This window comes from Aplosporella prunicola, assembly GCF_010093885.1.
Source record: "Aplosporella prunicola CBS 121167 unplaced genomic scaffold K452scaffold_41, whole genome shotgun sequence".
NCBI lineage: Eukaryota > Fungi > Ascomycota > Dothideomycetes > Botryosphaeriales > Aplosporellaceae > Aplosporella > Aplosporella prunicola.
Window position 1 is genome coordinate 45,257 of NW_022983569.1, and position 26,368 is coordinate 71,624.

Consider the following 26,368-nt stretch of genomic DNA (forward strand, 5'->3'; position numbering starts at 1 on the left):
CAACTACTATGTAAGGAAGTAAAGCACCTTGCCACAAAAAACTACTCTTGCTGAACCTAGAACCGTATATATAAGCCACCCATGATTAATTCGGCATTCGACACCGCGCCGCTCATTCGAATGTTGAAGATATGGATTCCGCTCCGCTGATTGGACAGTCTCATGTAGTACACACGCTCAGCCCCTTGACGGATCTCCCACAGCAAGCGGAATGCAGCACGATCGGCAAATTTCCCCGACGCATGGCAATCCATGCCCCTCTTTTAGGTTGCATAGAGGCATCCATTGCGCAGATTTTGTTCCGAACCCTCGATCGTGCTTGACATCCAGTGGCTACCCGGAAGAACAATGGATCGGGCAAATGACATGATAGGAGACGTTCCGCTGGTACATGGTTTTCTAAAGCTGACCCTTCTTTTGCTTACTTGAGATTCGTCTCCTCTACAGGAAGACGGCAGTGGAAAAGATCCCCACTGCATCGCCAGGAGCTGCGGGTTGCCAGGTCCGCTCCGAGCCGGCTCTGCAAAGCAGCCGGAGATCTTTGACATGGAAGTCACATCCGATATCAAGCCTTGGATGCCGGGAATGACACAAGCTGACATTGTGGTAACCTCGATCGCTGCTTCGATGATAGTGTAGCGTGTGCGCCGTATGGCATCGTACGATCGCAGCGTTGTTGCACAGCGTTAATGTGTCTCGTTTTGTTCCTGTGCTTTTTCGTGTACTACTCTAGGTCACCATCACATGACGGCATTCTGCCCTGCAGTCGTCTGTGCGGTGCGGCATTCGAGGTCTTGGATTAAGTTCATCGTTATTCCTTTCCACCCTCTTGAGAAGTAGCATTGGATTTTTCCGAGTGTCCAATGAAATTAACTTTTACAGGGAGAACTAACAGTCTTTGGAAGGCAGTTCGGTACCACCTTGACTTTGTAGACTGTGAATGGTCGACATTTTGTGCAGTTCTATCAGATTACGCAATCAGTGTTTGTCTCTACTACGTTGGATTCACCTGCATATGAAATTTAAGAATTTCCTACGTACAGCGAGTCAAAAACCCGAGCCTACTATAAAACAGCACCGCTCTACTTGGACATTTCCTTGTTGGCCCGGATAACTTGCCCGCCCCTTCTAGAAATTTTGACCATCCCTCAACTACACGTTGAGTAAAATCTATGGTACGTACAGAGTACTTCTTAGGTAGTTGTAATTAGAGTATAATAGTACAGCTAGTAGGCACCATATATCTACATAAAAATAAAAAGATATACGGTGTAATAATATTTAGAAAGATATAATAGGAAAAATAAACACGAGGTCTGAAGTGTTCTTTAAAGGTATAGAGGTATAAACGATCTAAGAGTAGAAAGTATATTATATAGTTTTATAGGTATATCATTACGTGGGATGGGTAAGATATCTAGAGGTGGTGGGCAAATTATTCGGCGCCTTACCCGTTAGGATTTCATGGGAACGTGGTCTTGAGCCAGCCTCGGCATTGTTTGGCATGTGATTGTTAAACTCCACCTCACGAAAGATTTATTGCTCTAATTTGTCGGCTGCCGACGTCAGTATACTATGAAAAATCTTGGTTAATGCCAAGCAATGAAGATCAGACCGAAGCCAGTCACATAGTTTGGAAAAGTGAGCTCGGTAACAGGGGCAAAGGTATGGCGAATACATACATGGTTGAAAAGGTTTTGTTTGCCAAAGTGCGAGCCACTTCACTTTCACACTGAGATCTTGCCTTTCTGAGCACCTTTTCCTTGTCGCTTGACGCCGATCCTTCACCGCTAGTAGAAGGGTTCTCGTTCTTTCCGTAAACTGTCGGTTGAGATCAATGCCATTCAGCTCATAAAACTCAAGACCGCCTCCCTCTCTGCCTCTCTCTTCCACTCTCCTTCTCTCACACAACCGCCTCCCGCTCTTCAACACTGACGCCAAAGCCCGATCTCAACCCTCCATTGACAAAATCCTCGGTGTTGGTATCAGCCTCTTCTCGATATCAAGTGACGGAAACGTCAACGTCCACGGAATGGACACGCCACAAGACGAGCCGCAGCTTACCTCACAGGCTAACACTACCTCATCATGCGCCCACTGCGGAAAGCCAGCCACGGACTGCTGCAACGACTGCAAAGACGTTCCACGCTCACATTCCACATTTTACTGCGACAGCAGTTGTCGGGAAGCTCATTGGACATCACACAAGGGAACCTGCGAGAGCCTTCAGGTTCGGAAGGCGTTCTACCGAGCTGCAGATCTTCTAAAAGAATTATGGCATGCATTTCGTCGGGCGTCATACGAAATTCCTATATCGAAGGTAGAAGTCAAAGACGGCAACCTACTTGTCTTCACAAAAGACAGGAGAGAAACGGTCTCCGAGAGCAGGGCGCACGTAGCGTTCCGATTCCCTTGGAACAAGATCCCGTCTGGATGGGACACAGAGGCAATTTCGTGTAGCTTGACGTCCTGGGATGCCTTGGCGTACATGCACAAGACCATCAAGTACTTCCTTAACGGTGAGAAGCATACCGGTCCAAGGAGATATGAGAACCAGATCTGACCAAATACAGGACTCGTCTCAGATATCGAGACAAGTGTCACCGAGAAAACTGTCAAGTTGAAGAACAAAGCCTGCGAAGTCAGATACATTGCGTCAGACGGTTCTTGTAATGTTGCGGACAATGTGCACCACTTTCTTTCAGTTCTACGGAGTAACGGCGAACACTACGTTCTGGACCTCACGGGAGCTCAATATAGCTGGTACGAAGCGGCAATGCCACTCAGTGAATACATCGAGGAGCGTGTGGAACCTGACAGAATCACTACAAATCCATTTGGCAGCAACAAAGCTCTGACAGACCTTTCTGTCGCAGCCTACTTCAAAGGTCAGCCGCAAAACTCTCAGGCTCCACTTAGAGCATTCCGCTATGAACTCGAAGAAGGATTGGAGAAGTCATTCAAGAGCTTTCACAGGACCATGTTGAGAGAGGATCCTACATTCACGGTGAACAAGTACTTGAAGACTCAGGGTAACTATTTCGAATGGGATGAAAATGAGCTATGGGAGTACCTCTCCAAATTGCCCGAGCTCGATGACGATGAACATCAACATGCATATCGCGTGGGTACGACAGAGAAGGCAAATGCCAAGTACCAAAAAGATATCATCACGTTCAGGAGGAACCTGGAAGATTCCAGGAAGGATGCTCTAGCCTTCAAATTCTTTTTCTGATACACAACAAGGCACCAGAACCTCGGAGATAGTGCGATGGCATCCTTTCAAAATATCAAGATCGATCGATGTCTCTACATAGGACTTTTCTGAATCTTTCATTGGACCAAATAACAAAAAGATTGACACTCACTTCAACATTCCTGGCCTCTGGCAACATGGAAGGCATTTACACAACTCAACAGCACAGAGTCAAATGACCAATTTCCCTATGCTTGCTTCTACAACAAAAGTACTTGCTCTTACTCGGATCACTCTTCTCATCTTTTTCTTTACACAAATTGCACCTCAATCAAACTAATAGCGACACAAAAGGACTTGGACCAGACTGAAACAGCAAACCTTGGCCAGAAGGGACACATGGCAGATTGACAACACATCGGCGGAACAAATTGACGAAATGACTGAGTTAGAAAGGAAACAGGGATATCAATGGCTTATGGACGGCACAAATTGACAACGGGCTTTGACTGGAAAAGACAAGGAAAAACTGCTGAAAGGGAAATGACCAAAATTGATCACTGAAGCCGAGACTATACAAATTGCTAGATAGCGGACTCCAATACCATGATTTTCCAACAAGATTGATTTCGCCAAGCGAAGTGTCCCAGCTGACTGCCACTGAGATGTTTGCATGATAATTGCATGACTCACTATCTTAATGCCTTCGCATAGGCCCCGGATAATTTGCCCGCCCCTTAACTATAAAATCCACGATACCTACAGAGTACTCCGTAAGTAGTTATAATAGACTATTACACTACGGCTAGAGGGCTCTATATAACTGTATAGAAGTAAAAAAAATACTAGGTATAAAGGGTTTTAAAAAGATATAAATACAGAAGTATATAGAGTAGTTTGGCATAATAGGCGAGATTTCCGCATGTGTTCCGCACTGAAAACCTCTCCCTTGCGATTGCGATTGGTTAAAACCAACACCATTGTACCATTTGGTTTGTCTTTTAAGATCACAAGCGAAGAAGCAAGTACTTGCCAATTAGTAATGAGAACTGCAGGCAAGCAAACTGGTCAGCCACAGGACAACGCTGTTCCCCAACTTCTTGGGTATATAAACCCGCTAACCAAGAACTTAGAAACCGGAAATTGTCCATCCATTCCGCTTCAAACTCTTACACTCAGGAACAACTTCAACACCCAGAACTATGTACAACTTGCCCGGTTTCCTACGCGGCCTCAACGCGACCACACGCCGCGTGCAGGAAGCCGGACCGATCCAGCCTTCTCAAGCAAACACCCAACCGGTCTCATTCAGCAACAGGATTGACACGCGACCATTTGGAGCATGTCCCTGTGGCAACCAAACGGCGAGAGGGCAGTGTACTGGATGCAGAGGCATTCCCGGCTCACGGATAACCTTCTACTGCAGCAGGAACTGCCAGGAAGCCCATTGGGAAGTTCACAAAAAGACTTGCTGGAGCCTCATTGTCCGCAAGCGGTTCTATCGCGCTGCGCAGTTGCTGAAGGATGCGTGGCTTGTCTACCGCAGAATCTCGTACGACGTACTGGTTGAAAGAGTCGAGATTGTTAAAAATGACATTCTCGTCACTGAGGGCGATATGCAACTTGCTCGCAAGCAGAGGGGAGGACGCATGACGTTTAGTTTTCTGGATAGCTCGGTTGAAAATGAGGAAGTCAAGAAGGCCATTTTGTGTGATATCATGTGCATGGACGCTGTGGCGTACATGCACGAGACCATCAAATCCGTTCTTTCGGGTACGCATTAGATCCTGCGACGGAATTAATATTTTGTGGAAAAAGCTGACCAGACACAGGACTTGTTTCTCAAGCCCCCAACCCGTTCGCTGAGTTAGACCTAGAGGTCAAGAACCAAACTTGGAACGTCAGGCATATCAAACCCAGTGGACTGCACGATCCCACCCAATACGACCACCACGTTCTCCGGATCAAAGTCAAGAACGGCGAAGACTACATTCTCGGCTTGACATCTGCGCAGTACGGCTGGCACGATGATGCTTTCCCATACCAAGAGTACATGGACCAATGCGCGCGTCGCGTAAAAGAAAGACGCAGCTTTGGTGGTTGCAAAGAATACATGAATGGGGTTGCCATGGCGTACCTCAACGGCGAAACAGTGGACGGCCCAATGGCAGTACTGGCACTTCACCAAGAGCTTTGCGAGATCTGGGACGATGGCGTAGGCAGGTGGCTTGAATCCCAGAACCGCGGAGGTAAGACTGTCACATGGGACGACCTCTTGAAGCTCCCGGAAGAGGACTGGAAGCGGACTCGCGATGATTTTCTTAACACTATGGCTCGGGGCATGACTGGAGTGCCCGATCGTCTGCCATATCGTGTCGGAGACCCGGAGAACCACGACGAGGAAATCAGGTTCCAGAGAGAAGCTAGTGAGCATTGGTCTCGGGTGAGAGCTGAAAAGCGATTCTTGGAAAACGGAAATATGTACTGACGCCTATCATAGCGCACTGGGAAGTAACCTGTCGCTTAGACACGCACGAGACAGTACTGATTCAATTGCGACAACGAGAAGCAGCTCTCAAACATATTAACACTCCTTTAACACCCCCGGCTTTTTGACAACAGAAAAGCACTGCATAACTCAACAGCACAGAGCCAACCCGTCTTCCATCTTGTTCCTTTCCTCGCTTTCCTTTGTCAATTCCATACTTATTTCCTACCATTCACTACTTTCTGTTCACTCTTCTAGTTCGCTTTCACTGTTTACTTCCCTACTTGCTTCCAACTGCTCACACTCCTTCAAACTTATTTCCACTGAATTGCCTCTCCATTCTTTCTTGTGTCACATAACCTGCACATCTCTCAGCCAAACAGCGATTTGGAAAAGCCGGGGACAAAGGTCAAGGGGTTTAGGGTAGATTAGAAAAGGCCAACGACAAAATCATCGGTATGGAAAGAGCTCAGGTTCAAATTGCTACAGCGGTCGGGGGCGGAGACATCACTACAATCTACAGACCCTCTTAAGCGATGATACTAGCTACGAATGCAAGCTTTTCATCTACATAAGCAGTGATCTACAGGGAGCGTTCTCATCTACATACAGGAGTGTGTAGGCATGACTGTTATTTAAACGCCGAAGAGACGGAGTTTATATCGACATGATAGGCTTAGACAGCTATGATTTACATACGGCAACAGTGACTCCATAAATCAGCAGAATCACCTCCGGGTCGTGATGCGGCGATCGGCAAAGCTCGGAGCTCTGGCCACCACCGCGTCGTCATCCATCTTCACCTCCCCAAACAACAACCTCCGCCACCACCTCTCCTCCACACCACCACACACGCCACACACACAATGCGGACGGCCGCCCTCCCCGCGCTCCTCGCGCTCTCCAGCAGCGCCGCCGCCCTCCCCACCACCACCACAGACAGCAGCGCCCCGCTCCCCCTGGTCATCTGGCACGGCCTCGGCGACAACTACCTCGGCGAAGGGTTGCAAGCGGTGGGCGAGCTAGCCGAAAAAGCCAACCCCGGCACCTTCGTGTACAACATCCGGCTGGACAACGACGCGGGCAGCGACCGCACCGCCACCTTCCTCGGCAACGTGACGGAGCAGGTGGCGGCCGTGTGCGCGCAGCTGGCCGCGCAGCCCGTGCTCGCGGCCGCGCCGGCCATCAACGCGCTGGGCTTCTCGCAGGGCGGCCAGTTCCTGCGCGCCTTTGTCGAGCGCTGCAACGTGCCGCCTGTGCGCGCCCTCGTCACCCTCGGCAGCCAGCACAACGGCATTGCGCGCTTCCAGACGTGCGCGCCGACCGACTGGCTTTGTCGCGGCGCCATGGGCTTGCTGCGCTCGAATGCTTGGTCCGGCTTTGTCCAGCGCCGCGTCGTCCCTGCCCAGTACTACCGCGAGCTGAACGAGTCGACCGGCCTGGGCTCCGATGACTATCTCGCTGCGTCGAATTTCCTCGCCGATATCAACAATGAGCGCGAGCTCAAGAACGAGACGTACAAGAGGAACTTGGCGAGTTTGGACAAGTTCGCCATGTACGTCTTCGACGAGGACACGACCGTCATCCCCAAGGAGACGGGCTGGTTCGCCGAGGTCAATGGCACGACGGGCGAGGTGACGCAGCTGCGCGACCGGCCCGTCTATACGGAGGACTGGCTGGGCTTGAAGCAGCTGGATGAGAAGGACGGGCTGGTGTTTAGGAACATGACGGGCGCGCACATGGAGCTGGACGACGAGGCGCTCGAGGCTATTTTCAAGGAGTTTTTTGCGCCGGTGAAGCGGGCGGATGGCGCACAGGCTGTGCTGCTGGGCGATGGGGAGCTGTGAGGGCGGGGTTTGAGCTTCTTTTCTCTTTGTATATTGTTACTTTTTGCGTGCATGGCGGGTGGGATGTTTAAAAGAGCAAGCGATCGTTTCTTTGCCCGTAGGGATGCATTGTGAATTAGCATATGTTCTGAGCAGTGAGGAGGAACTGAAAGCAAGAAGACCATGTACATACGGCTTTGACAGTCTTCGTTCCCCACGTTGGCCCATGCATGCCGACAGACCTCGGCACCCCACACAGGGTCCACCCACAAAAGCGCGGGCTTGCGGGGAATCGTCCTACGCATCTACGAAACCACCACCACCACCACCAAACAACCATGCCCCGCGCAATCGCCATCTCCGGCCCCGCCGGCAAGCCAGGACAAGTCTACTACGCCCTAACCCACGTCGCCCTCCCCCCCACCAGCACACCCCTACAGCCCAACTCACTCCGCATCCGCATCTCCGCCGCCGCCCTCAACCACCGCGACCTCTTCATCCGTCAACACCTCTACCCCGGGACAGCCTTCGCCGTCCCCCTCCTCGCCGACGGCTGCGGCGTCGTGACCGCGACCGGCTCCGCCCCCAGCGCGCAACACTGGCTCGGACAGCGCGTCGTGCTGTGCCCCTGCGTGGGCTGGGCTTCTGACGCGCACGCCCCCGAGGACGGCGGCAAGGCGTTCGCGATTCTGGGTGGGACAAGTGGTGTCCCGCTCGGGACGCTGAGCGAGGAGGTGGTCGTCGACGCGGGCATGGTGGAGCCCGCCCCGCCGCATCTCAGCGACGCGCAGGCCGCGGCGCTGCCGCTCGCGGGGCTGACTGCTTACAGAGCTGTGGTAAGGAAGGCGGGGCTGCACGTCCCGTCCAAGGGGGGCCGGGGCAAGCGCGTCCTGGTGACGGGGATTGGTGGCGGCGTCGCGCAGATGGCGGCGCTGTTTGCGGGGGGGAAGGGCGCCGGGGCCGAGGTCTGGGTGACGAGTGGGACGCAGGAGAAATTGGAGCGCGCGAGGAGGGATCTGGGGGTTTGTGGGGGGGTCGTGTATAAAGAGGAGACGTGGGAGAGGAAACTGCTTGCGCTGCTGCCGGAGGGCGAGAGGTTTGACGTCGTTATCGATGGCGCGGGCGGGGATGTCGTTGATAAGGGCGTTAAGCTACTCAAGGTACCCCCTTCTCTCTTCCCCCTCCTTATCTCCCTTCCTCTCCTCCATTTCTTTCATCTCTACAGACACTAACACCAACAGCCCGGCGGCGCAATCGTCATCTACGGCATGACGCTCGGCCCCGCCATCACCTACAGCATGGGCGCCGTGCTGCGCAACATTTCCGTCCTCGGCACGACCATGGGCTCGCGCGCCGAGTTTGCCGCCATGGTTGCTGCGGTGGCGGCGGCCGGAGGAGACTCCACAGGAGACTCCACCGCAGAAGGAGGTTCTGTAGGAGGAGGTTCTCTCGCCCCCATCGTCTCGCGCGCCGTAAGCGCCGGCCCCGGCCTGCGCGACTTGGCGGCCGTGGACGCCCTGTTCGAGGACATGAAGGCTGGCACGCAGTTTGGGAAGCTGGTTGTGCTTGTTGAGCCGAGCGACGACGACGACGACGACGGAGGAGGAGGAGGAGGAGGAGTGAAGGGGCAAGAGGGGGGAGGAGGTGGGGAGGGGAAGGGGAAGGAAGGGGCCCGGCTGTAGGCTGTAGGTGGGATTATACATTCGCTGTTTCTTGCCTACCTACCTATGGCGGTTGGAACTTCTTCTGGCACACACACACACACACACACGCACGAGGAAGACGAAAGAAGAAGCAGCAGCAGCAGAAGCAGCAACCACGCAACCAAAGCACAGAACACCATCACACATGCATAGGTACTCTGCGGCCATGTTGCAATATTTCGAAGAACGAGATATATAGCTAGAGGAGATCTAAGCAATCTGTAGGGCCTACCTACTTATACATATTGTTATCTCGACAGACAAACAGAAACAGACGGAATAATAGTCGGAGGCGCATCCCCCTAAGACCCTCTCGCTTGTTTCTAGAGTTTGGACACGCTGCTACACGTTTGTCGTTGGCGCGCTGGGCCGTGTGGCCTACGAGGCGGTGATGGTGGGTGTGGTGGGTAGGTGGGTGGGTAGGCAGGCGTACGGCGTAGCGTGGCTGCTGCTATGCCCCTCCCCCACCCCCAACGGAACCCTGCCTTACATACAGTACGAAGTACCTACCGTATCGACCTTCCTTTGCAACGCAGCACGCAACCTCGCACCCACCCATCCATCCATCCAGTCAGCACGTCAGTCAACCCAGCCCCCCCTCAAAGAAAAACCTCCGCGACCGTTCTCGCCCCGTCGCGCTATCTGCTCCCTCCGTCGCGTCAACACCTCACGCGAGCACGCTTACGCATACGCAGCCTGTTAACCACCAAAGCGGCAGGTGCAGGCTCGTGTTGGCTGCAAGCAAGCAGCGTCCCCATGGATTTCCGCACCGGCGCTACCTATGTAATTCTCCGTCGCGAGCTGTGTGTGTGTGCAAGCATCCATCGCCCACCTGCCCGTCAGGCCGTGTCGTCGTTATCTGCCCCCCCCGGCGTCGATCCTGCGCGTCACTCGCCCACGGACAGTCTACCTACAGTCTACTCAAACAAACCTTACCGCGTACCTACCTACCCCTCCACACCTTCCCCATGCGGCCATGTCGCCGCCGCCCGACGAGCCCGTGACCTTCTCGTTCGGGGCACATGTACATACGTATGTGTGTGTGCGTGCAGAGGGATCGAGAGAGGCGAGGCGCGAGCCGCCGTGTTGATGTGCGATAGGTAGCTGCGAGCACGCGATAGCGGTGCGTGGTGGTGTGGTGGTGTTTCTCTATCTTTGTTTCTTTGTTTGGAGGTGTGGTGCAGTACAGTACGTGGTTGGCGCGCGGACGTGTGTCGTGCTTGTATGCGTTTGCTATTCACACACTTGCACGCACGCACACACACACACACACACACACTCTCTCTCTCTCTCTCTCTCTCTCTCTCTCTCTCTCTCTCTCTCTATCTCTCTCTCTCTCTCTCTCTCTCTCCCGCGCGCTCACGCACCTGCCTGGATGAGGCCGAGGTGCATTGGTGTTGGATGATGCAGGGTCGTCGTGGTGGTTGGATGCAGATGCACGGCGGCCTTATCGCCGTGCAGCGAGCTCTCGTGCTGGCTGCTGCCCACCTTGAGAGTTCGGCATGGTTGGCGCTGCTTCTTCGTACGACGGGTTTGCGGCCTTCCTGATGGAGGAGAAACAATCGCTCGCGTTGCGTTGCGTTGCGTTGTTGCGATGCGCTGTTGCGGCGACGACGACGAGCGGCGGCGAGAACCGGCATCGGCTTTCTGGGCCCCTGTTTCCCCTGCCACCAACTTTCCACCACTTCGCCTGTTTTTGATTTTGCTCGTCCACCACGCCTCGCCTCCTCCCATTTCGTGAGTGGAGATTCGCCTGTCTGAAAGAGCTTGGAACACCCGGTATTGGCGGCGCGGGAATGGTGTCAGAGGCCGCCGAGATGAAGTCACAAGTCGCCGAGGGCGCGTGCCCGGATGAGGCAACTGGCACTTGACAGCCTCCGTACCTGCAGGCGGGGCTTGTCTTGGCCCTCGCAGCACGGCGGACGGCGGCGAGCGGCTCTCGCAGTCTGCCGCTCGGCCTGGGTCGAGTGCAGAAGCTTGGCCTGCCTTGGCCCTGCCGACCTGCCTCTATCAAACCACCGTCCCTACACTATCTGCCTTGGGGAAACTTGACGATACCGATGGCGACTTGCCAAGCCAATACTTTATGCATGTCTTGCCTGGTCGGCCGGCATGTCGGACGGTGGAGAGTGGTGGTAATGGTGGTGATGTGGACGGCGACTTGGGGAAATGGTTGCCACGAGCTCGCCGTCTGGGATACGGGATGGAAGGTATATAAAGCAGGAAGACAGCCGCCGTACAACAAACAGACCCGCCCAGCAGAGCAGCAGCACCAGCAGCACACTCGCATCGACCGGTCCCAGCACTCTCCACCAACACCATGAAGTACACGGCACTCGCGCAGCTGCTCAGTGCAGCGCTGGCGCTGGCAGCGCCCACGACGCCCGACAACCGCCGCCGCGACACCAAAGAGTACGACGTGGTGATGAGCCCGGACGCAGACGTGGCGAGCACGCTGGCGCAGCTGGGCCTGCACGTCGACCACGACGCCATCACGGCCACGTACAACAACAGCCACTTCAAGGGCTTCTCGGGCGCCATCACCGTCGACGAGATCACGACGCTGAACGCCATGGACGCCGTCGCCGCCGTCGGCGAGGTCATCCCCATCAAGCTCGAGGCCACGCGCGGCTCCGCGCCCTGGGGCCTGCAGCGCATCTCGCAGGACCCGACCATTTCGCGCGGCAGCAAGAGCGTCACCGCCCGCTCCTACACGTACACCTACTCGGACGCGGCGCTCGGCAGCGGCGTCACCGTCTACATCATCGACACGGGCGTCTATGCCAGCCACCAGGAGTTTGGCGGCCGCGCGTCCATCGGCTACACCTACTACAGCAACCAGAAGACGGATGGTGCGTGGTGTTCCCTTTGCTCCTCCTCTTCACTGAACGGTCTTGCTAACTACAACGACGCACACAGGCAACGGCCACGGCACGCACTGCGCCGGCACCATCGGCGGCTCCACCGTCGGCATCGCCTCCAAAGCCACCCTCGTCGGCGTCAAGGTGCTCGACAACTCGGGCTCTGGCACCTCCACTGGCGTAAGCTCTCTCCCCCCATCACCCAAACCCCACCCCCCCCAAAAAACACCCCCACTAACCCCCCCTCTCCCGCCCAGCTCATCGCCGGCTTCGACTACGTCGCGCAGCAGCACTCGCGCACAGGCGGCCCCTCGGTGGCCTCCTTGTCCCTGGGCTTCAACGGGCGGAGCACGGCCGTCGAATCCGCACTCAAGAACCTCGTAGCCGCAGGCGTGCACGCCGCCGTAGCGGCAGGCAACGACGCGGCCGACGCATGCGACACCTCCCCCGCTGCGCTCGGCGGCTCCAACAGCGACGTCAACACGGTCGGCGCCAGCAACATCGACGACTCCGTCGCCTACTTCTCCAACAGCGGCGCCTGCGTCGACGTGTACGCGCCGGGCGAGGACGTCGTCTCCGCGTACAACACGGGCAGCAGCGCGTATGCGTCTCTCTCCGGCACGAGCATGGCGACGCCCCATGTCGCGGGCTTGTTGGCGTATTATCTGGGTGGCAACCCCGGGTATACGCCCAAGGCCCTCAAGGCCCTGCTGAAGAGCAGTGCTGTCCAGGGCGAGCTGGGCACCAGTGATGCGCCCGGCTATATTCGCGGCGGGAGCCTCATTATCGCGAGTAATGGGGGCGCTTAGATTGGGGGCGTTGTGGTGATGGTGGCGAGGGAGGGAGGGAGTGGGTTTAAAGTGAGGGAAGGGAGGGGGGGGGGGGGGGGGGGGGTGAGGGGGGGGGGGGGGGGGGGGGGGGGGGGTTGAGTATATAAGGGGGTTTCCTACCTACTTTGCACATACAGCACACACGGTCCTTTTTCGCGGAGGGTCAGTCAGCTAGTTAGTAGGCTAGAGAGAGTTTAGTCGTAGACCTAAATAAATCTACACACCTACCCAATTCCCAGCGACCTTTCTTGCATATATACAGCTGTCTAAACTAGACCACGCGAATATATATAGTTTATATAACTATATAACTACCTATCCTTTCTCGCGTATATAGATAGTATATATATCTATACTACGCTCTATATATTATACGCCTCGCAACGCTGGGACTTACCGCTTACGTACACGCGTAAGCTGGATACGCCGGCTAGTAAGATAGGAACGGATGCGCGTAGTCCGTACGACGTGCTTTTTCTCTAGCTGCGTATCCGAATTCTAAACACGTGCGAGGATGCCTGAGCGTGTTGGCGATTGTGTCGATACCTTGTACCGCCTACTATCTGGCTAGATGGTAATATATATATCTAGGCTCTGTAGATTGCTTTTCCTCTAGCTGCGTGTCTCGTTCTTCGAAACACGTAAATGCGTTAAGAGTTTACACACTCTATGGTTACTATCATATACGACCTACCGCCTAGAAAGACCGTGACGAATACAATTAGTCCCTACGAAATACTTCGTCTCTACCCGTACGTCTGACTCCTGGATACAATCAACTGCAGCTTAGAAGCCTTGCTACGCTGTCCTGGCACTGCCTACTGTGTGCCTTGTAGCGAGGCAGTGATGAATGCGAGTAGGCTTGCGGTGTGCTTGGGTTCTGGCTGTACGGTCGAGTTTTACATGTATACTAGGTAGGTAGGCTTTAGCCGTGTATATACTAACTACCGCACGCTCGTGCGCGAGCAGCAGGAAGGCGAGGAGGAGGAGGCGGTAACCGCTACTACTATGTAGGAGGCGTGTAGTACCTAGAGTCCTTTAAGCCAGCCCCCCCTCGAGCGAGGACGAGGATGCAGACATCTGCTGCGGTTGTTAGTCTATCCTATTCCAGGCCGGCCCGGGCCGGTGTGGGCTGGAGGAGGTTTTTTTGAGTTTCCAAGAGAACGAGACATGCGTTGGCTTGCGGGAAAACAAAACTAACTGTGTGCAATGTGTAAAACTTGTGGCATGGACTTAGAGTTGGGCTTGATGTTTGGCTTTGATTGGAGCGTGGAGAGGTAAGTGTGGAGCTCATGTCGCTCTGATGCCTACGCCTCACTCTCTCCACACACACACACGCACCACCTCAATATCCCCCATCCTCACCCCCCTCTCCCTCCAGAAGCACCGCCCCCCTCACAGCGCCCACGAACCCCTCCCCCCCTATCCTCCCCACAGGCGCCTCAATCGCCACCGGCCCCTCCACAATCTCTTGCCCCATTATCCCCATGCTGACTCTGAACTCGTACCTCTTCCACTCACCTTTTTCTTCCTCCACGCCCACATTCCCATCTTCCTCTTCGCCCGCCCACACCTCTTCTTCCACGCCCACCCTCCCCTCTTCCCCCACTTCCTTTTCCACCCTCCCCTCTTCCTTCCCACCCTCCCTAACATCCAAAAACGTCCTCCCCGCCTCCCCCACCACGGCCAAATCCACCCACTCCCCCACAGGCAGCGCATACTCGACCCCAACGCCGAACCCGCTCGCCACGAGCACGGGCGCCACGCCGACCCCGTTCCGCGCCCGCGGCTGCAGCAGCAGCGCCGAGTCCGCGCCGCTGAGGAGCGCGCCGCCGCCACTACTACCGGGCACTGCGGCTGAGTCCTCTGCGGGCACAGAGTCCACGCGCACCGAGACCGCCAGCCGGTACCCGCGCCCTTTGCTGCGCAGCGGCGTCGCGACATTGCAGGACCCATCGAAGCGCACAGCGCCGCCGCTCACCGCGCAGCCATGCACCACGCCATCATAGCCATTGCCCGACGTGTCCGCGACAGCGACCACACTACCGCCGCCGTCCGCAGCCTCGGCCACGCCGTCGCTATCACTGCCGCCAAAGTCGTAGCGCAGAATCGTCCTTCCCCGGCTCGTGACCGCGCGGTCGAGATTCTGCGCGGGAACAGCCGCGTGCAGCCGCGCGAACGCGCCGTCGTACTCTGCTTCCGCGACGTCGCCGCCCCACTGCTTGTCTGCGAGCGCGGGCAGCAGGTCGCGCCACGCGTAGTACGCTTCCGAGTAGACGGTGGCGTTGGGTCCGAAGTCGTTCCAGAGCGGGGCGACGTGGCCGAGGAGGGCGGGGTGGGCGCGCGGGGCGTTGTTGCTTGCGTTCTTGGTGTCGAAGATGTGCGGCGCGAATGCGCCACCGCTGGGGTCGCCGTGGAAGATGCGCGTCTTGTTCAGCGTTTGCGGGTAGCTGCGGCTGTATTTGGCCACGATGTAGAAGGCGTCGTCGGAGTTGAGGACGCTGTAGTTACGTGCGATGTACTCGTGGTACGGGTTGTCTTCCGTAAACGCCCAGTGCTGGATCGAGATGTTGCGGTGCACGTTGTTGGTGTACTTGGCCGACGGGGGAAAGGTGCCCCATATGCGCGTGTGCTTGCCCGATTCGCTGGCAATGAAAGCGCTCAGTTCGTTCACGAAGTCGTTGTACTGCGCGACGAGCTCGTCGTCGTACTCGTCGGCGCCAATGTGGACGGTCTTGCAGTGGAACCACGGCAGAAACGTCTTCCAGATCGCCTTCACCGTCGGCACCGTCTCCGGGTGGCTGATATTGAGCATGCTGTAGTCGGACGCGAGCGCCAGCTCGGGCTTCCACTGCGAGATGACGAGCGCGTGCCCTGGGGCCTCGATCTCAGGCACGACAGTGACGCCGCGCCGAGCGCACTGCGTCTGGACGTCGTCGAAGACGGCGCGCGTGTACGACTCGTTGCGCCGCCTGTTCAGGCCCGCCACGGCCGGCGCGTCCGAGTCCAGTCGCAGCGCCGCATACAGGCCCATCTCGTAGCCGTAGTCGTCCAGGTGCACGCTGCCCGTGTTGTCGCTCAGGTGCACGTGAAACGTGTTCTGCTTGAAGAAGCTGAGGTACGAACACATCTCGACCAGGAACCCGGGCGGGTAGTAGTGCCGCCCGGCGTCGAGCATGATGCCGCGCGTGCCCCAGCCGGGCGCGTCGATGGCTGTCCCCGCCGCGAGCGTGTTGTTCTGGAGCACGGCTGCTTGGATGAGCGTCCGCGTTCCCCACCACGCGCCCAGCGGACTGGCGCCCGCGACCACGACGCCGTTCGTGCTGATTGAGATGGAGTACCCCTCGGACGTGGGCCGGCCGGCCGCATCGAGGAACTCGGTCTCGTGATCTAGCGTGAGGAATATGGACCCATTTGCTGGCTTCGATGACTGAACAATCGAGAGATTCACACCGCAAGACGAGCCTAGGTCATCGGCAAACGTCCGCGCGAACTGGTGCAAGGTAGGCGGAATGAGTGTCTCTCCCTCTTTATTGGTAGCGTTGGCATAGTGAGAGTCGACCGTAATACTGCGGAGGCTCGAAAGCGACAAGCTCCCATATGTCTCCCTGAACGGTGTCGACGGCACGGTCACCAGCCGGGCAGAGCCTTGTTCCATCAGCGAGCGCTCCAACGCGACATTTCAGCGAGACAAAGACTTACCGGCCGCAAACAAAACACACAAACATGCGCACGAGAGCCACATGACTGCCATGCCACAACAGAGAGATGCCTCGTCCAGAAACGCAAACGACGCACCAGAGCAGGTATATAAAGGACCCCGCTCGGTGGCACCTAGTCCGCTACCATTTCGCACGATCCCGCAACGCGTCCAGACATACACTCGATTGCGGAAAAGCGCCTTTCCAATGGCAGCGTGGTCCCGGGAAGCGCATCCAGGGTCCCGCGCGACCACACGCGAGCATTCCGCCGCAAGCGGCGTGACGAGCGCCGTAGCTACACGTTCTTGAGGGCGCATGCATGGCGGCAGACGCGCAGCCGACGTTGCTTTTCGTGCTATAGGCTGGGGTGGTGGTGATGTATGACGCAGCTGGATTGCGGGGTCGATGGAAGAGGTGATGATGGTCGCGTCGAGGTGTCGGGCGGAATGCTCTCGCCTGCCACCGTATCAACTGTGCGACGATTGGATAGAGATCTGACGTCCGTTATCATCAACCGAAATTCACTGTCTAGTGAGACAGGGAAGAATATAGTTAGTCCCTATAGAGTAGTCTTTGTCTAGCTGTAAGTCTAATTCCTAGATGTTAGTAAAAGGGACTTAGAGCGTATACACACTATCAGCCAATGCCTGTCGGCACGTTTGCACGTCACCCTGTCACTCAATCGCATGCACACAATGCAGGAAGAAACAGGAGTGGTATTGAAATTCCCCGTGGTATACATTATCATAACGCTAGACTACCGCCCAGAGTGCAGCGCCCAAAAGGTGTGGTGTGATTGAGTCGTGAGCCGAAAAAGAAAGCTGGTCAAGAGAGAAGAGAAGAGAGAAAGGCCGCAACAAGCGCCTGCGCTCCTCACGAGCCGTCCGTCTAGTTCTTGGGAGGGTACTTCTGGAAGAAGTATCTAAATGGAACGTCAGGAGCTGAACCCAACCACATATCCGACATCCAAAACTTACTGAGAGACATAGTAGTCCGCAACGCCAAACAGGCCCAGCGCGCCCGCCCACGCACCAGCAAGCTTCCAGCTCAGCTGGCCCGCCGTGTACTTCCTGTACGCGCCGAAGCCCAGCGCCGCGCCCAGCACACCGACCGTGATGGCGTTGCCCAGGACGACGGGGTTGGAGGCGTTGGCGTGGATCTTGTGGCCGGCGCGACGGGCCTTGGCCTTGGCCTTTTCCTTTTCCTCCTTGGCCCGCGCCTCGGCCTGGTGCAGGCGCGCCTGCTCCTCAATCTCGAGCCGGTCCGCTTGCGTCGACGTCTGCACGTCTTGCGACTCGAAGTCCGACGGCACCGACGCTACGTGCGGCGAGTCGACGTCGACCAGCGAATGCACGGAGTCGTCGGTGCGGTTGACCTCGGCGACAGGAGGGGCGCGACTAAAACGTGTTGTTAGAACTGCAATGATGTGCAATTGAGTGGGGGATTGGCTGTCACGAGTGTGACAAGGGTATGTTTCGCGAGATGACGCGGGGACGTGTGGTATGGCGTGTCGCGGACTGCCGGAGACTGGCTCGTCCTCGCTGGCTACCAGAGCTGGCAATGCCAACGCGCAGAGGAGGCGACCGAAGCATTTCATCGACCAGAGTGTATCTCCTCGTGGGATATGAAGGCAACCGACCGCTTCCTCAGACGCGCGACAGCGATGCACATGGCAATATCCACGACGGCATACTCAACACCACCGCCGATGACAAGCATATCACGGAGGATGGAAGAGACTTACGCCTGGAGCCGAGGTTAGCATTGCGCGGCAGAGACGTGGCGTGGCGTTAGACTTACTTCTTCAGCGGACTGCTGAGGGCCCTTGGCGGCAATGTCGGCGTAAGACATGGTTGCGGTGAAGTGGGTGATGGAGTAGTTGTTGGTGGGAGGGAAGTTGATGTGAGCAAAGAGCAAAGCAGAGAGATGTCGAGAGGTTGTTTTGTGTAGCGGCGCGGGCGAGGGTTTAAGGCGCACGCGGGCAGGCGCAAGGATTCAGGTTGAAAGGCTTCGGCGAAGCGCGATTGACGTCATATGCCGCTAGCCACGGCGTCGACTGAGTCCAGCCGCGTCCGTGTGGGCCCGACGACATCAGCATCTATACATAGATCCTTTTATTACTACAGTATCCATTTTCCACAGTGGAGATGCCTCTATCTGCGCCAAAATGCTATGCCATCTCCCTCCCCCCAATAAACACACCTTTTTGTGCTCCCCACCCATTTACTTGTTCTCGTGCCACTCCTTGGGAACAACTGCCTCGGCCTCGGCCTGCTCCAGCGCCGCGTGCGTGTCCTTGACCTGCTGCGACGCATTCTTCGCGCGCTCCGTCCGGCCCTTGACCTCGTGCTCCGGAGAAGGAGGGTGGTGAGGCTTGTGGTCCGCGACCTTTTCGGCGCGCTCGTGGCCGCCAGAGGGCGTCACGGCGGGGGTAGCAGCCAAGTCCTGGCCTACTGACGAGTCCACATCGTTGTCGTTGTCGTCGGCACCGTCGTCGGCAATCTCCTCTCCGTAGATGTCCGGGTATTGCCTGAAGCAGTCTTGCATGCCCCTGCGAACTCGTGTTAGCCGTCCATCGCATTCGCCACAAACGAGATTTCCCCATACTTGAACTTGTCAATGCAATCCATGCCCTTCGGCTCCTCCTTCGAGAAGACAAAGCAGCTGAAGGCAGCCTTGAACTCGTCGCCGCAAGGGCCGTGGGCCATGCCGCCCAGGCACGGGCAATCCCAATTGATCTCGCCAGTCTCCGGGTTGAAGGCGCCTTGCTGGCCGGCCTCTTCCTCGAGGGCCTCGGGGGAGCCTGGAGCTGGGGCCGCGCCGGCCTCGTCCAGTCCGGCGGCAGCTTCCTCTTCGATGGTGCCCTGGGTGGGCGGCACCGAGGCCGAGGGCGAGGCCTGCGCGGCGCGCGCCCGCTTCTTCGCGATAATGGACTCAATGGTGGGGAGACGCTCGACCTTGTCGTCTGCGCCCGGTATCACTGGATCTGCGATGCCAATTGCGTCAGCCAGCTGTCGCGGCGAGTCACGTCCGTCGGAGCTAGGATGCTCTCACATGCGGCATCGTCGGTGAAGGAGCTCGAGCTGTAGTAGTAGATGGCGCCGATGGCAACAGCCCAGCGGGCGGCGGAGCTCTTCCAGCTGCGCGACTTCTGCGTCGGGGGCGCGGTGCTGAGGAAGCGGCGGGCGCTGGGAGCTCGGGGGAGGAGGCTGCGGGGCGCGGCGGCGCGGGAGGCGGCACGAAACATGGCGACAGGGGGTAGAGACGCTCACAACACAAGGAAAGGGTGAAGGATGAGGGCGCGCGGGTGCAATGACTACAGCTGTGCGTCGTGAGCTTGCGCGCTTCCATCATGCACTTTTCTGTTTTGTAAGCAGCAGCTCTAGCCGAGACTTGCCGTAGCGCCGCGTTCCTGCGTCTCTTGTCCATCATCATCATCATCAGCAATCATCAACTATTGCCATCGTTATTCAGTACTTATCGTTGCATCTCTCTTTCCCTACAATGTCGTCCTCAATTCCTGTGACGGCTCGCTCACCTCTCCCGTGATTCCATTGCTCAATCTTGGGTCTGCGATATTGATTCGGTCATGGCTTCCCCAATCCAGCAGTGCAGACCATTGGCTTCAAACAAATTGATCAGGTTATCCGAAAGATAAACATTCCGTACAAAATGTACTCCGTCTGTCACTCTCAATCTCCTCACGTTCTTGCGTCTCTTCATCATGCGTTTCCGCTCCCGCCTCAGCTTCATCTCCCGCTTGTTCAAACGGAAAACCAGGCACAAAATTAGGGACCACGACATAGAACAGATCTCTTTTCCCTCCATCAACAACGATGAACTTCCTCTCATCCCGCGCAACGACGAAATTAATCTCATATATGACACCCACATAGACTGCCATATATGCGGGGAATCACTGCCATTCGACAACTTCCCAGCCGAAAACGACCTCCCCCACAAATGTACAGCCTGTGTCTCAGCAATCGGATTCATGCCCATCTGCCGTCCCTGCATCGCGCGCGTCTTCGAGTACAGCTTCAACAACTCCAAGCTGCCCTACAGCGCCAAATGCCCCAACCCAGAGTGCGGCGCAGAATGGCCCTACCAAGTCGTCCAGAGCTTCCTCCCCGCCGAGTCCTTCGCCCGGTATGACGAGCTCCTGCTGCGAAGCTGCCTCTCTACCTTAGACGAGGTCCACTGGTGTCCGTCTGAAGGCTGCAATTCCGCCCAGTACCATGTCCCGGACTGCAGAGACAAGAACCTCATGAAATGCCATGCTTGCGGGATAGAGTCTTGCTGCGAACACAAGATTCCTTACCATCATGGCAAGACCTGCAAGCAGTACAATGACGACCTGGACCAGGAGCGCGCTGAGCACGACACGCGCGCAACGCTGCACTCGCTTGCTAGGTTGAGCGCGCGCAGGTGCCCTGCGTGCCGCACGATTATCGAGAAGAATGGTGGTTGTTGCTTCATGAAGTGTGAGTTAGCAAAACGCCGGTTCCTTTCTACACACGTGGACAGCCAATAACATCCTTCGCTAACGCATCTTTCTCGTGTAGGCTCGTTCTGTCGCTACGACTTCGACTGGAATTGTGCGAGGCGCGTCGAAGTGCCGAGGGAGGGTGTGCCGGCCGAGTTGGTGCAGCCCCTGATGAGTCCGCCTTATAATATTGGGCGAAGGTTTCGTAGGGCTTGGAGGCGCGCGGACAAGGCGAGGAGAGCGGTATAGTGATGCTGTGTGCTTGCTTTGGTATTTGACTGGATTGTGTCTGCTTGTGGCGATTATACCTATACCTCTTTCCCATCACATCACCAAGAATAAAGAGGCCTGCTTACGTCGAAATGGTAGCTTGCTGAACGCTGTCCAATGTTCTCGTTGGATAGTGTAAGGAAGTTCACGTAGAGACAAGCAGTCTTTGAAAGGCCCCGATAATCTACCCACTCCTTAACTATATTTTAATTAAAACCTACGATACCTATAGAGTACTTCTTAGGCAGTTATAATAGATTAATATACTGCAGTTAGTAGGCACTATATAACTTCGTAGAAGAAAAAGATACTACCTATATCAGCATCTAAAAAGATATAAAAGTAAAAGTATATAGTAGTACTAAAGTATTCTATAAGGATACGAAAACAAAGACTTCGAAGGGCATAAAGGCACTTATAAAGAGATAAGTAGCCTCATTTCATAAAGCATACTATACGGGTAGTAGGTCTCCGGGTACGTATCACGCAGCCCACGACCAGCGATACGGCCACACGGCCTATCGATATCATCGATAATCGCCATCATAAACACATTCAACACACTCGCAACCTCAACCACACCAAAACCCCCATAGCCATCACCATCCCCATCTCCTCCCTCCAGCCCAGCATGTCCACCCACCCCAGAAGCAACAACCCCACCCCCCCCTCCGCAGGCCGCCCCGCCCCGCCCCGCCCCACCCCCGTCAAAATAATAAAAAAACAGTGGACACCGCGCGCGGCCCCGCCCAGCCAGCCAGCTAGCTACCTACAGTAACGCAGCACCGCTCCCGACCTCTACCTAGTCGAGCACGCTTCCGGTAGCAGCACTCACGCGATTGCGTTATCGCGCGCCCTTATTGCGACCCCCAATCACGCGCTGCAGCGCCGCACAAGCGCGTACCGCAACCCGACGCAGCAGACGGGCTGGGCCTGCGCTGGCGCACAAAAAGTCGCGCCCAGCATGTCGGCGGCTGGAGGCGCGTACATGCCCCTTCGACGAGGCAACGACGAGGACGCCGACGCAGACATCGACATGGACCTGGACGCGGACGCGGGCAAAGTTGTTGGTGTTGCTGCTAGGGACGCGGGGAGTGCGAGGAGCGAGGCGACGGATGGCGAGTGGCGCCCGCTGCACCGGCGGCTGAAGTCCAGGCATCTGCAGATGATTGCGATTGGAGGTGCGTGTGCTCTATCTGCTGCCCTGCTGCCCTGGCGCGGGATGCGATGTGTACGAGTTGCCGATTGACGCGGTACCGTGTACCGATACAGGCATTATCGGCCCTGGCCTTCTTGTCGGGTCCGGCAATGCGCTGCATCTTGCTGGCCCGGCGGGCGTGTTGATCAGTTTTTCGCTGGTGGGGATTATTGTGTTTTTTGTCATGTTTGTTCTCCCTTGATACGGGCTTTGGGTGGCGCGTTGGACGATGGAAGCTGACAGGCTGATAGGCAGTCTTTGGGCGAGCTGGCGACCGTCATTCCCGTCTCGGGCTCGTTTGTCGATTATGCAGCAAGGTTCGTGGATGAGAGTCTGGCGTTTGGTCTGGGCTGGGCGTATTGGTACCTTTGGGTCACGGTAGGTGGTGTTCTCTCTCTCTTTGGACCAGGGCTAACCCCGGAGCTAGGTCCTGGCCAATGAGTACAACTCAATCTCCTTGGTCATCATGTACTGGACGGACTCGGTCCCGCAATGGGCCTGGATCCTGATCTTCTGGGTCGTCTTCGTCTCGCTGAGCATGCTGGGCGTGCTGGCTTATGGCGAGGTCGAGTTCTGGCTGTCTTTGATCAAGGTCGTTGCCCTCTCGGTGTTCTTTATCCTTGCTATTGCCATTACGTCTGGTGGTCTTGGTCCGCAGAAGATTGGGTTCAAGTATTGGCGTGATCCGGGGGCTTTTGCGGATTCTATCAATGGTGTTGCGAGAACGTTTGTTGTTGCCGGTACTCTGTTTGCGGGCACCGAGATGTAAGTGAATACCCTCAAGCTATCCTTCTTCGCAAGCATCCAAATCCTTTCATCCCTACCTCTGCTGACCCCCATCAGGGTAGGGATAACAGCCGGAGAATCCTCGAATCCCCGCCGCGCCGTCCCCCGCGCAATCAACCAAGTCTTCTGGCGCATCCTCATTTTCTACATCGGCATGATGTTCTTCATCGGCATCCTGATCCCCTCCACCGACACGCGCCTGCTAGGCAAGGGATCCAAGACGGCCGCCTCGCCGCTGACCATCGCCCTCGCTGACGCGCACATCGCCCCCGCCGCCCACCTCATCAACGCGCTCATCGTCATCTCCGTCATCTCGGCCGGGAATTCGTCGCTCTACGTCGCGTCTCGCACCATCACGCACATGGCGCGCAAGGGCATGGCGCCCCGCTTCTTGGGCCGTGCCGACAACCGTGGCGTCCCGTGGGCGGCGCTCTTGTTCACGAATCTGGCCGCCTGTATCGCGTTTCTCTCGCAGTCGAATAGCGCGGGGACGCTCTACTCGGCCCTGATCACCCTGTCTGGCGTCGCGACTTTTATCGTGTGGGCCGTTATTGAGATCGTGCATATTCGGTTCCGGAAGGCGTTGAAGGTGCAAGGCCAGAGTGCTGATGATTTGCCGTTTAAGGCACTGTGGTATCCGTGGGGGACGTATGTGTGTCTTGCTGCCAATGTCTTTCTCATCTTCTTCCAGGGTATGCGTTTCATCTCTTCATGTGGTGGTGTTGTTGAAGCTGACATGTTGAACAGGGTACACGGCGTTCCTGAACCCCTTCAGTGCATCCGACTTTGTGATTAACTACATTTTGATCCCTGTCTTTCTTATCTTTGTTATCGTGTACAAATTCAGAAACAAAACAAAGTTCGTCCGGCTGGCGGAGATGGACATCTGGAGCGGACGCCGGGAGGACCTTGACGACGCAGAGGAAGAAGGGAAGGAGCGCTCAGTCTGGCAGCGAGTGAAGAACGTAGTGGTCGGTTGAGCGGACGGATAGAAATAGACGGTTCTAGAGCCCTATTAAGGTTGGTGTGAGTGAAGGTGAATGAACTTTTCTTTCACACTGTTTGCCCTGACGGTCACCTACCTGCGCTTGTCCTTCGGCTAGACCGCTCTCCGACCTTCTCTACCTACTTAAGTCCCTCCGCCTTCTTCAACTTCCTTCCTTCCTTCCTCCGCCCCGGTTTGCTCCAGCTCACGTACGTCAAGCCCGCAAACATGGCGCCGCCCAAAGAACGCGACAAGGACGCGCTCTGCGAGACGCTGGGGGCCTTGAACGTCAAGCGCCAGTCCGCGGAACCCGCCTCTGCGCCCGGTCAACCCTCCATGCAGTTTGACGGTGGTGAGGACACTCGTCCTCACAAGGACACATTCCCCGACATGGACAAACCCTCCGACAAGCCCTCCGACAAGCCCTCCGACAAGCCCTCCGGCAAGCTTACCGACAAGAATATATCCTCCCACACGGACAAACCCTCCGATAAGCCCTCCGACAAGCCCTCCGGCAAGCTCACCGGTAAGGGTAAGCTTACCGACAAGGACATATCCTTCCACATGGATAAGCCCTCCGACAAGCCCTCCGACAAGCCCTCCGGCAAGCTCACCGGCAAAGGCAAGCTCACCGACAAGAATCCGCCCTCTGGCACGAACACTCACTCGAACACACCCTCTCACAAGGACACGTCTTCCCACAAGTGCCACTTCTGCGGCAAGCAAGCTCGCCAGACTTGTAGCGGCTGCAAGAACACTCCCCGCGCCCACAACACCTACTACTGCGACAGCAAGTGCCAGACGGCTCATTGGCCTGTTCACAAGTCTGAGTGCAAGAAGCTTCAGATCCGCAAGACGTTCTACCGCGCGGTCAAGTTCCTTTGTGAGGCTTGGTACGCGTACCGTGAGTGTACCTTCGAGTATCCCGTGGACAAGGTGGAAGTGAAAGATGGCCTCGTCTACGTCCATATGGAAACCACGAACGAAGCTTTCCAGAGGAATGGTGGACAACCATTCTTCCCCTTACCGGAACACTTGGTCAGCGATCCGGAACTGAGGCGTACGATCCTTTGCAGTATGACGATCGGTGACTCGGTCGCATTCATGGAGAAAATGGTTCGGCAGGCTCTCTCCGGTAAGCTTTCTACCTCTCGAGGTGGACTGATGGCGCTACTGACCTGACCATAGGACTCTACACACACATCACTGAATGCATTGTTCAAGTCAAAAACCCCAGCATTCGAGTTGTTCCTGTCCACGACCGTAGCCAAGAGAGACTCTACTTGGGAGAATACAAAGTCATACACGTTCTCCTGAAAGACGGCGAAAAGTATTGCCTCGACTTTCACAGCGCGTCGTATGGCTGGTACGATTCTCCTGTCCTCCCATGGGCCGAATATGTAGCCCTCCGCGCGACTACCTTGTCCATGTACTCTCTTGACTCTCCGAATGGACAATGTTCCAACTGCGTCGGCAGCGTCATCAGGGCCAGTACGAGTATATTCGCCCACATGTCTTCAGCTAACCCTATCGAGGTGATGTCTGAGTTACTTACGGTGCACTATTCTCTTTTGGTCCCCTGGTACCGAGTCATAACGGCTTGGGTGCAGCAGAACAACACTAAGTTTTCGGCTCTACTGAGACTTCCGGAGATGCAATATAAGGCAGGCAAAGAAGACTTGATGAAGTCAATGTCTATGATTGTGGAAATGGCTTTGAAGCTTAAGCCGGGACACATGTATCATATCGATACAGAAAGACCGGTGGAAAAAGCTTTGGAGGGATTCAATGCTTGGGCCAAGAGGGTAAAGGACTTGAAGGCCAGCTTGGCGATTAACCCTGATCCCAGGATGAAGCAAATGCTGTATGCTTTGGACTGGGAAAGTTTACAACTCGGCCCCTAACCCTGATCCCAGTATGCAGCAGATGCCCCATGCCTTTGATTTTGGAGGTAACCGGTATCAAGAGTAGCATTGAGGATTGGTACGGAAAGACTGAAGGCTTACTTTAGAAGTACTTTTCAAATTCTATTCACTTC

General features: G+C 56.1%; 11 protein-coding genes across 11 annotated transcripts; 8 read left to right on the plus strand and 3 right to left on the minus strand.

Annotated features, from left to right (window-relative positions):
- Nucleotides 1–2,032: 2,032 nt before the first annotated feature.
- Nucleotides 2,033–3,235, plus strand: K452DRAFT_312965 (uncharacterized protein; the record flags this gene model as incomplete). Its single annotated transcript, XM_033543607.1, has 2 exons — nucleotides 2,033–2,519; nucleotides 2,574–3,235. The coding sequence occupies 2 exons, from the start codon at nucleotides 2,033–2,035 to the stop codon at nucleotides 3,233–3,235; spliced, it is 1,149 nt and encodes a 382-aa protein (XP_033392399.1).
- A 1,334-nt stretch (nucleotides 3,236–4,569) lies between these two features.
- Nucleotides 4,570–5,255, plus strand: K452DRAFT_216004 (uncharacterized protein; the record flags this gene model as incomplete). Its single annotated transcript, XM_033536247.1, has 2 exons — nucleotides 4,570–4,969; nucleotides 5,029–5,255. Coding segments are annotated over 2 exons (627 nt in total), but the record flags the coding sequence as incomplete, so codon positions are not given.
- Nucleotides 5,256–6,238: 983 nt separating this feature from the next.
- K452DRAFT_127266 (uncharacterized protein) lies at nucleotides 6,239–7,636 on the plus strand. Its single transcript, XM_033535249.1, has one exon. It carries the CDS (start codon nucleotides 6,551–6,553, stop codon nucleotides 7,529–7,531), a length of 981 nt encoding a protein of 326 aa, XP_033392401.1. The 5' UTR covers nucleotides 6,239–6,550; the 3' UTR covers nucleotides 7,532–7,636.
- A 212-nt stretch (nucleotides 7,637–7,848) lies between these two features.
- On the plus strand, nucleotides 7,849–9,192 carry K452DRAFT_237092 (uncharacterized protein; the record flags this gene model as incomplete). The annotated part of the gene is made up of 2 exons (XM_033537559.1): nucleotides 7,849–8,670; nucleotides 8,752–9,192. The coding sequence occupies 2 exons, from the start codon at nucleotides 7,849–7,851 to the stop codon at nucleotides 9,190–9,192; spliced, it is 1,263 nt and encodes a 420-aa protein (XP_033392402.1).
- Nucleotides 9,193–11,638: 2,446 nt separating this feature from the next.
- K452DRAFT_237059 (uncharacterized protein) lies at nucleotides 11,639–12,883 on the plus strand (the record flags this gene model as incomplete). Its single annotated transcript, XM_033537556.1, has 3 exons — nucleotides 11,639–12,065; nucleotides 12,133–12,254; nucleotides 12,332–12,883. The coding sequence occupies 3 exons, from the start codon at nucleotides 11,639–11,641 to the stop codon at nucleotides 12,881–12,883; spliced, it is 1,101 nt and encodes a 366-aa protein (XP_033392403.1).
- A 1,199-nt stretch (nucleotides 12,884–14,082) lies between these two features.
- K452DRAFT_322266 (glycoside hydrolase family 20 protein) lies at nucleotides 14,083–16,994 on the minus strand. Its single transcript, XM_033544485.1, has 2 exons — nucleotides 16,607–16,994; nucleotides 14,083–16,552 (listed from the first exon to the last, which is right to left on the minus strand). Exons 1-2 carry the CDS (start codon nucleotides 16,920–16,922, stop codon nucleotides 14,250–14,252), a joined length of 2,619 nt encoding a protein of 872 aa, XP_033392404.1. The 5' UTR covers nucleotides 16,923–16,994; the 3' UTR covers nucleotides 14,083–14,249.
- A 499-nt stretch (nucleotides 16,995–17,493) lies between these two features.
- Nucleotides 17,494–18,456, minus strand: K452DRAFT_302551 (uncharacterized protein; the record flags this gene model as incomplete). Its single annotated transcript, XM_033542605.1, has 4 exons — nucleotides 17,494–17,527; nucleotides 17,583–18,002; nucleotides 18,245–18,344; nucleotides 18,402–18,456. 4 exons carry the CDS (start codon nucleotides 18,454–18,456, stop codon nucleotides 17,494–17,496), a joined length of 609 nt encoding a protein of 202 aa, XP_033392405.1.
- A 372-nt stretch (nucleotides 18,457–18,828) lies between these two features.
- Nucleotides 18,829–19,394, minus strand: K452DRAFT_237094 (uncharacterized protein; the record flags this gene model as incomplete). Its single annotated transcript, XM_033537560.1, has 2 exons — nucleotides 18,829–19,156; nucleotides 19,213–19,394. Coding segments are annotated over 2 exons (510 nt in total), but the record flags the coding sequence as incomplete, so codon positions are not given.
- Nucleotides 19,395–20,049: 655 nt separating this feature from the next.
- On the plus strand, nucleotides 20,050–21,553 carry K452DRAFT_279642 (uncharacterized protein). Its single transcript, XM_033539423.1, has 2 exons — nucleotides 20,050–21,089; nucleotides 21,171–21,553. Exons 1-2 carry the CDS (start codon nucleotides 20,330–20,332, stop codon nucleotides 21,338–21,340), a joined length of 930 nt encoding a protein of 309 aa, XP_033392407.1. The 5' UTR covers nucleotides 20,050–20,329; the 3' UTR covers nucleotides 21,341–21,553.
- A 497-nt stretch (nucleotides 21,554–22,050) lies between these two features.
- Nucleotides 22,051–24,363, plus strand: K452DRAFT_292202 (uncharacterized protein). The gene is made up of 6 exons (XM_033541325.1): nucleotides 22,051–22,542; nucleotides 22,634–22,745; nucleotides 22,811–22,937; nucleotides 22,987–23,324; nucleotides 23,403–24,037; nucleotides 24,093–24,363. Exons 1-6 carry the CDS (start codon nucleotides 22,326–22,328, stop codon nucleotides 24,323–24,325), a joined length of 1,662 nt encoding a protein of 553 aa, XP_033392408.1. The 5' UTR covers nucleotides 22,051–22,325; the 3' UTR covers nucleotides 24,326–24,363.
- On the plus strand, nucleotides 24,309–26,330 carry K452DRAFT_342750 (uncharacterized protein). Its single transcript, XM_033545397.1, has 2 exons — nucleotides 24,309–25,465; nucleotides 25,519–26,330. The coding sequence occupies exons 1-2, from the start codon at nucleotides 24,559–24,561 to the stop codon at nucleotides 26,232–26,234; spliced, it is 1,623 nt and encodes a 540-aa protein (XP_033392409.1). The 5' UTR covers nucleotides 24,309–24,558; the 3' UTR covers nucleotides 26,235–26,330.
- Nucleotides 26,331–26,368: the final 38 nt, after the last annotated feature.

Excerpts from the sequence above, each read along its gene's own strand:
- K452DRAFT_322266 (XM_033544485.1), bottom strand. The coding sequence starts at position 16,922 with ATGCGCCCTCAAGAACGTGTAGCTACGGCGCTCGTCACGCCGCTTGCG. Across the intron at positions 16,553-16,606 it reads GTGTGTTTTGTTTGCGGCCG|GCTCTGCCCGGCTGGTGACC; the intron begins GTAAGTCTTTGT and ends TGATGGAACAAG.
- K452DRAFT_342750 (XM_033545397.1), top strand. The coding sequence starts at position 24,559 with ATGGCGCCGCCCAAAGAACGCGACAAGGACGCGCTCTGCGAGACGCTG. Across the intron at positions 25,466-25,518 it reads GGTTCGGCAGGCTCTCTCCG|GACTCTACACACACATCACT; the intron begins GTAAGCTTTCTA and ends ACCTGACCATAG.
- K452DRAFT_127266 (XM_033535249.1), top strand. The coding sequence starts at position 6,551 with ATGCGGACGGCCGCCCTCCCCGCGCTCCTCGCGCTCTCCAGCAGCGCC.
- K452DRAFT_279642 (XM_033539423.1), top strand. The coding sequence starts at position 20,330 with ATGCGTTTCCGCTCCCGCCTCAGCTTCATCTCCCGCTTGTTCAAACGG. Across the intron at positions 21,090-21,170 it reads TGGTTGTTGCTTCATGAAGT|GCTCGTTCTGTCGCTACGAC; the intron begins GTGAGTTAGCAA and ends TTTCTCGTGTAG.
- K452DRAFT_292202 (XM_033541325.1), top strand. The coding sequence starts at position 22,326 with ATGTCGGCGGCTGGAGGCGCGTACATGCCCCTTCGACGAGGCAACGAC. Across the intron at positions 22,543-22,633 it reads GCAGATGATTGCGATTGGAG|GCATTATCGGCCCTGGCCTT; the intron begins GTGCGTGTGCTC and ends GTACCGATACAG. Across the intron at positions 23,325-23,402 it reads CTGTTTGCGGGCACCGAGAT|GGTAGGGATAACAGCCGGAG; the intron begins GTAAGTGAATAC and ends GACCCCCATCAG.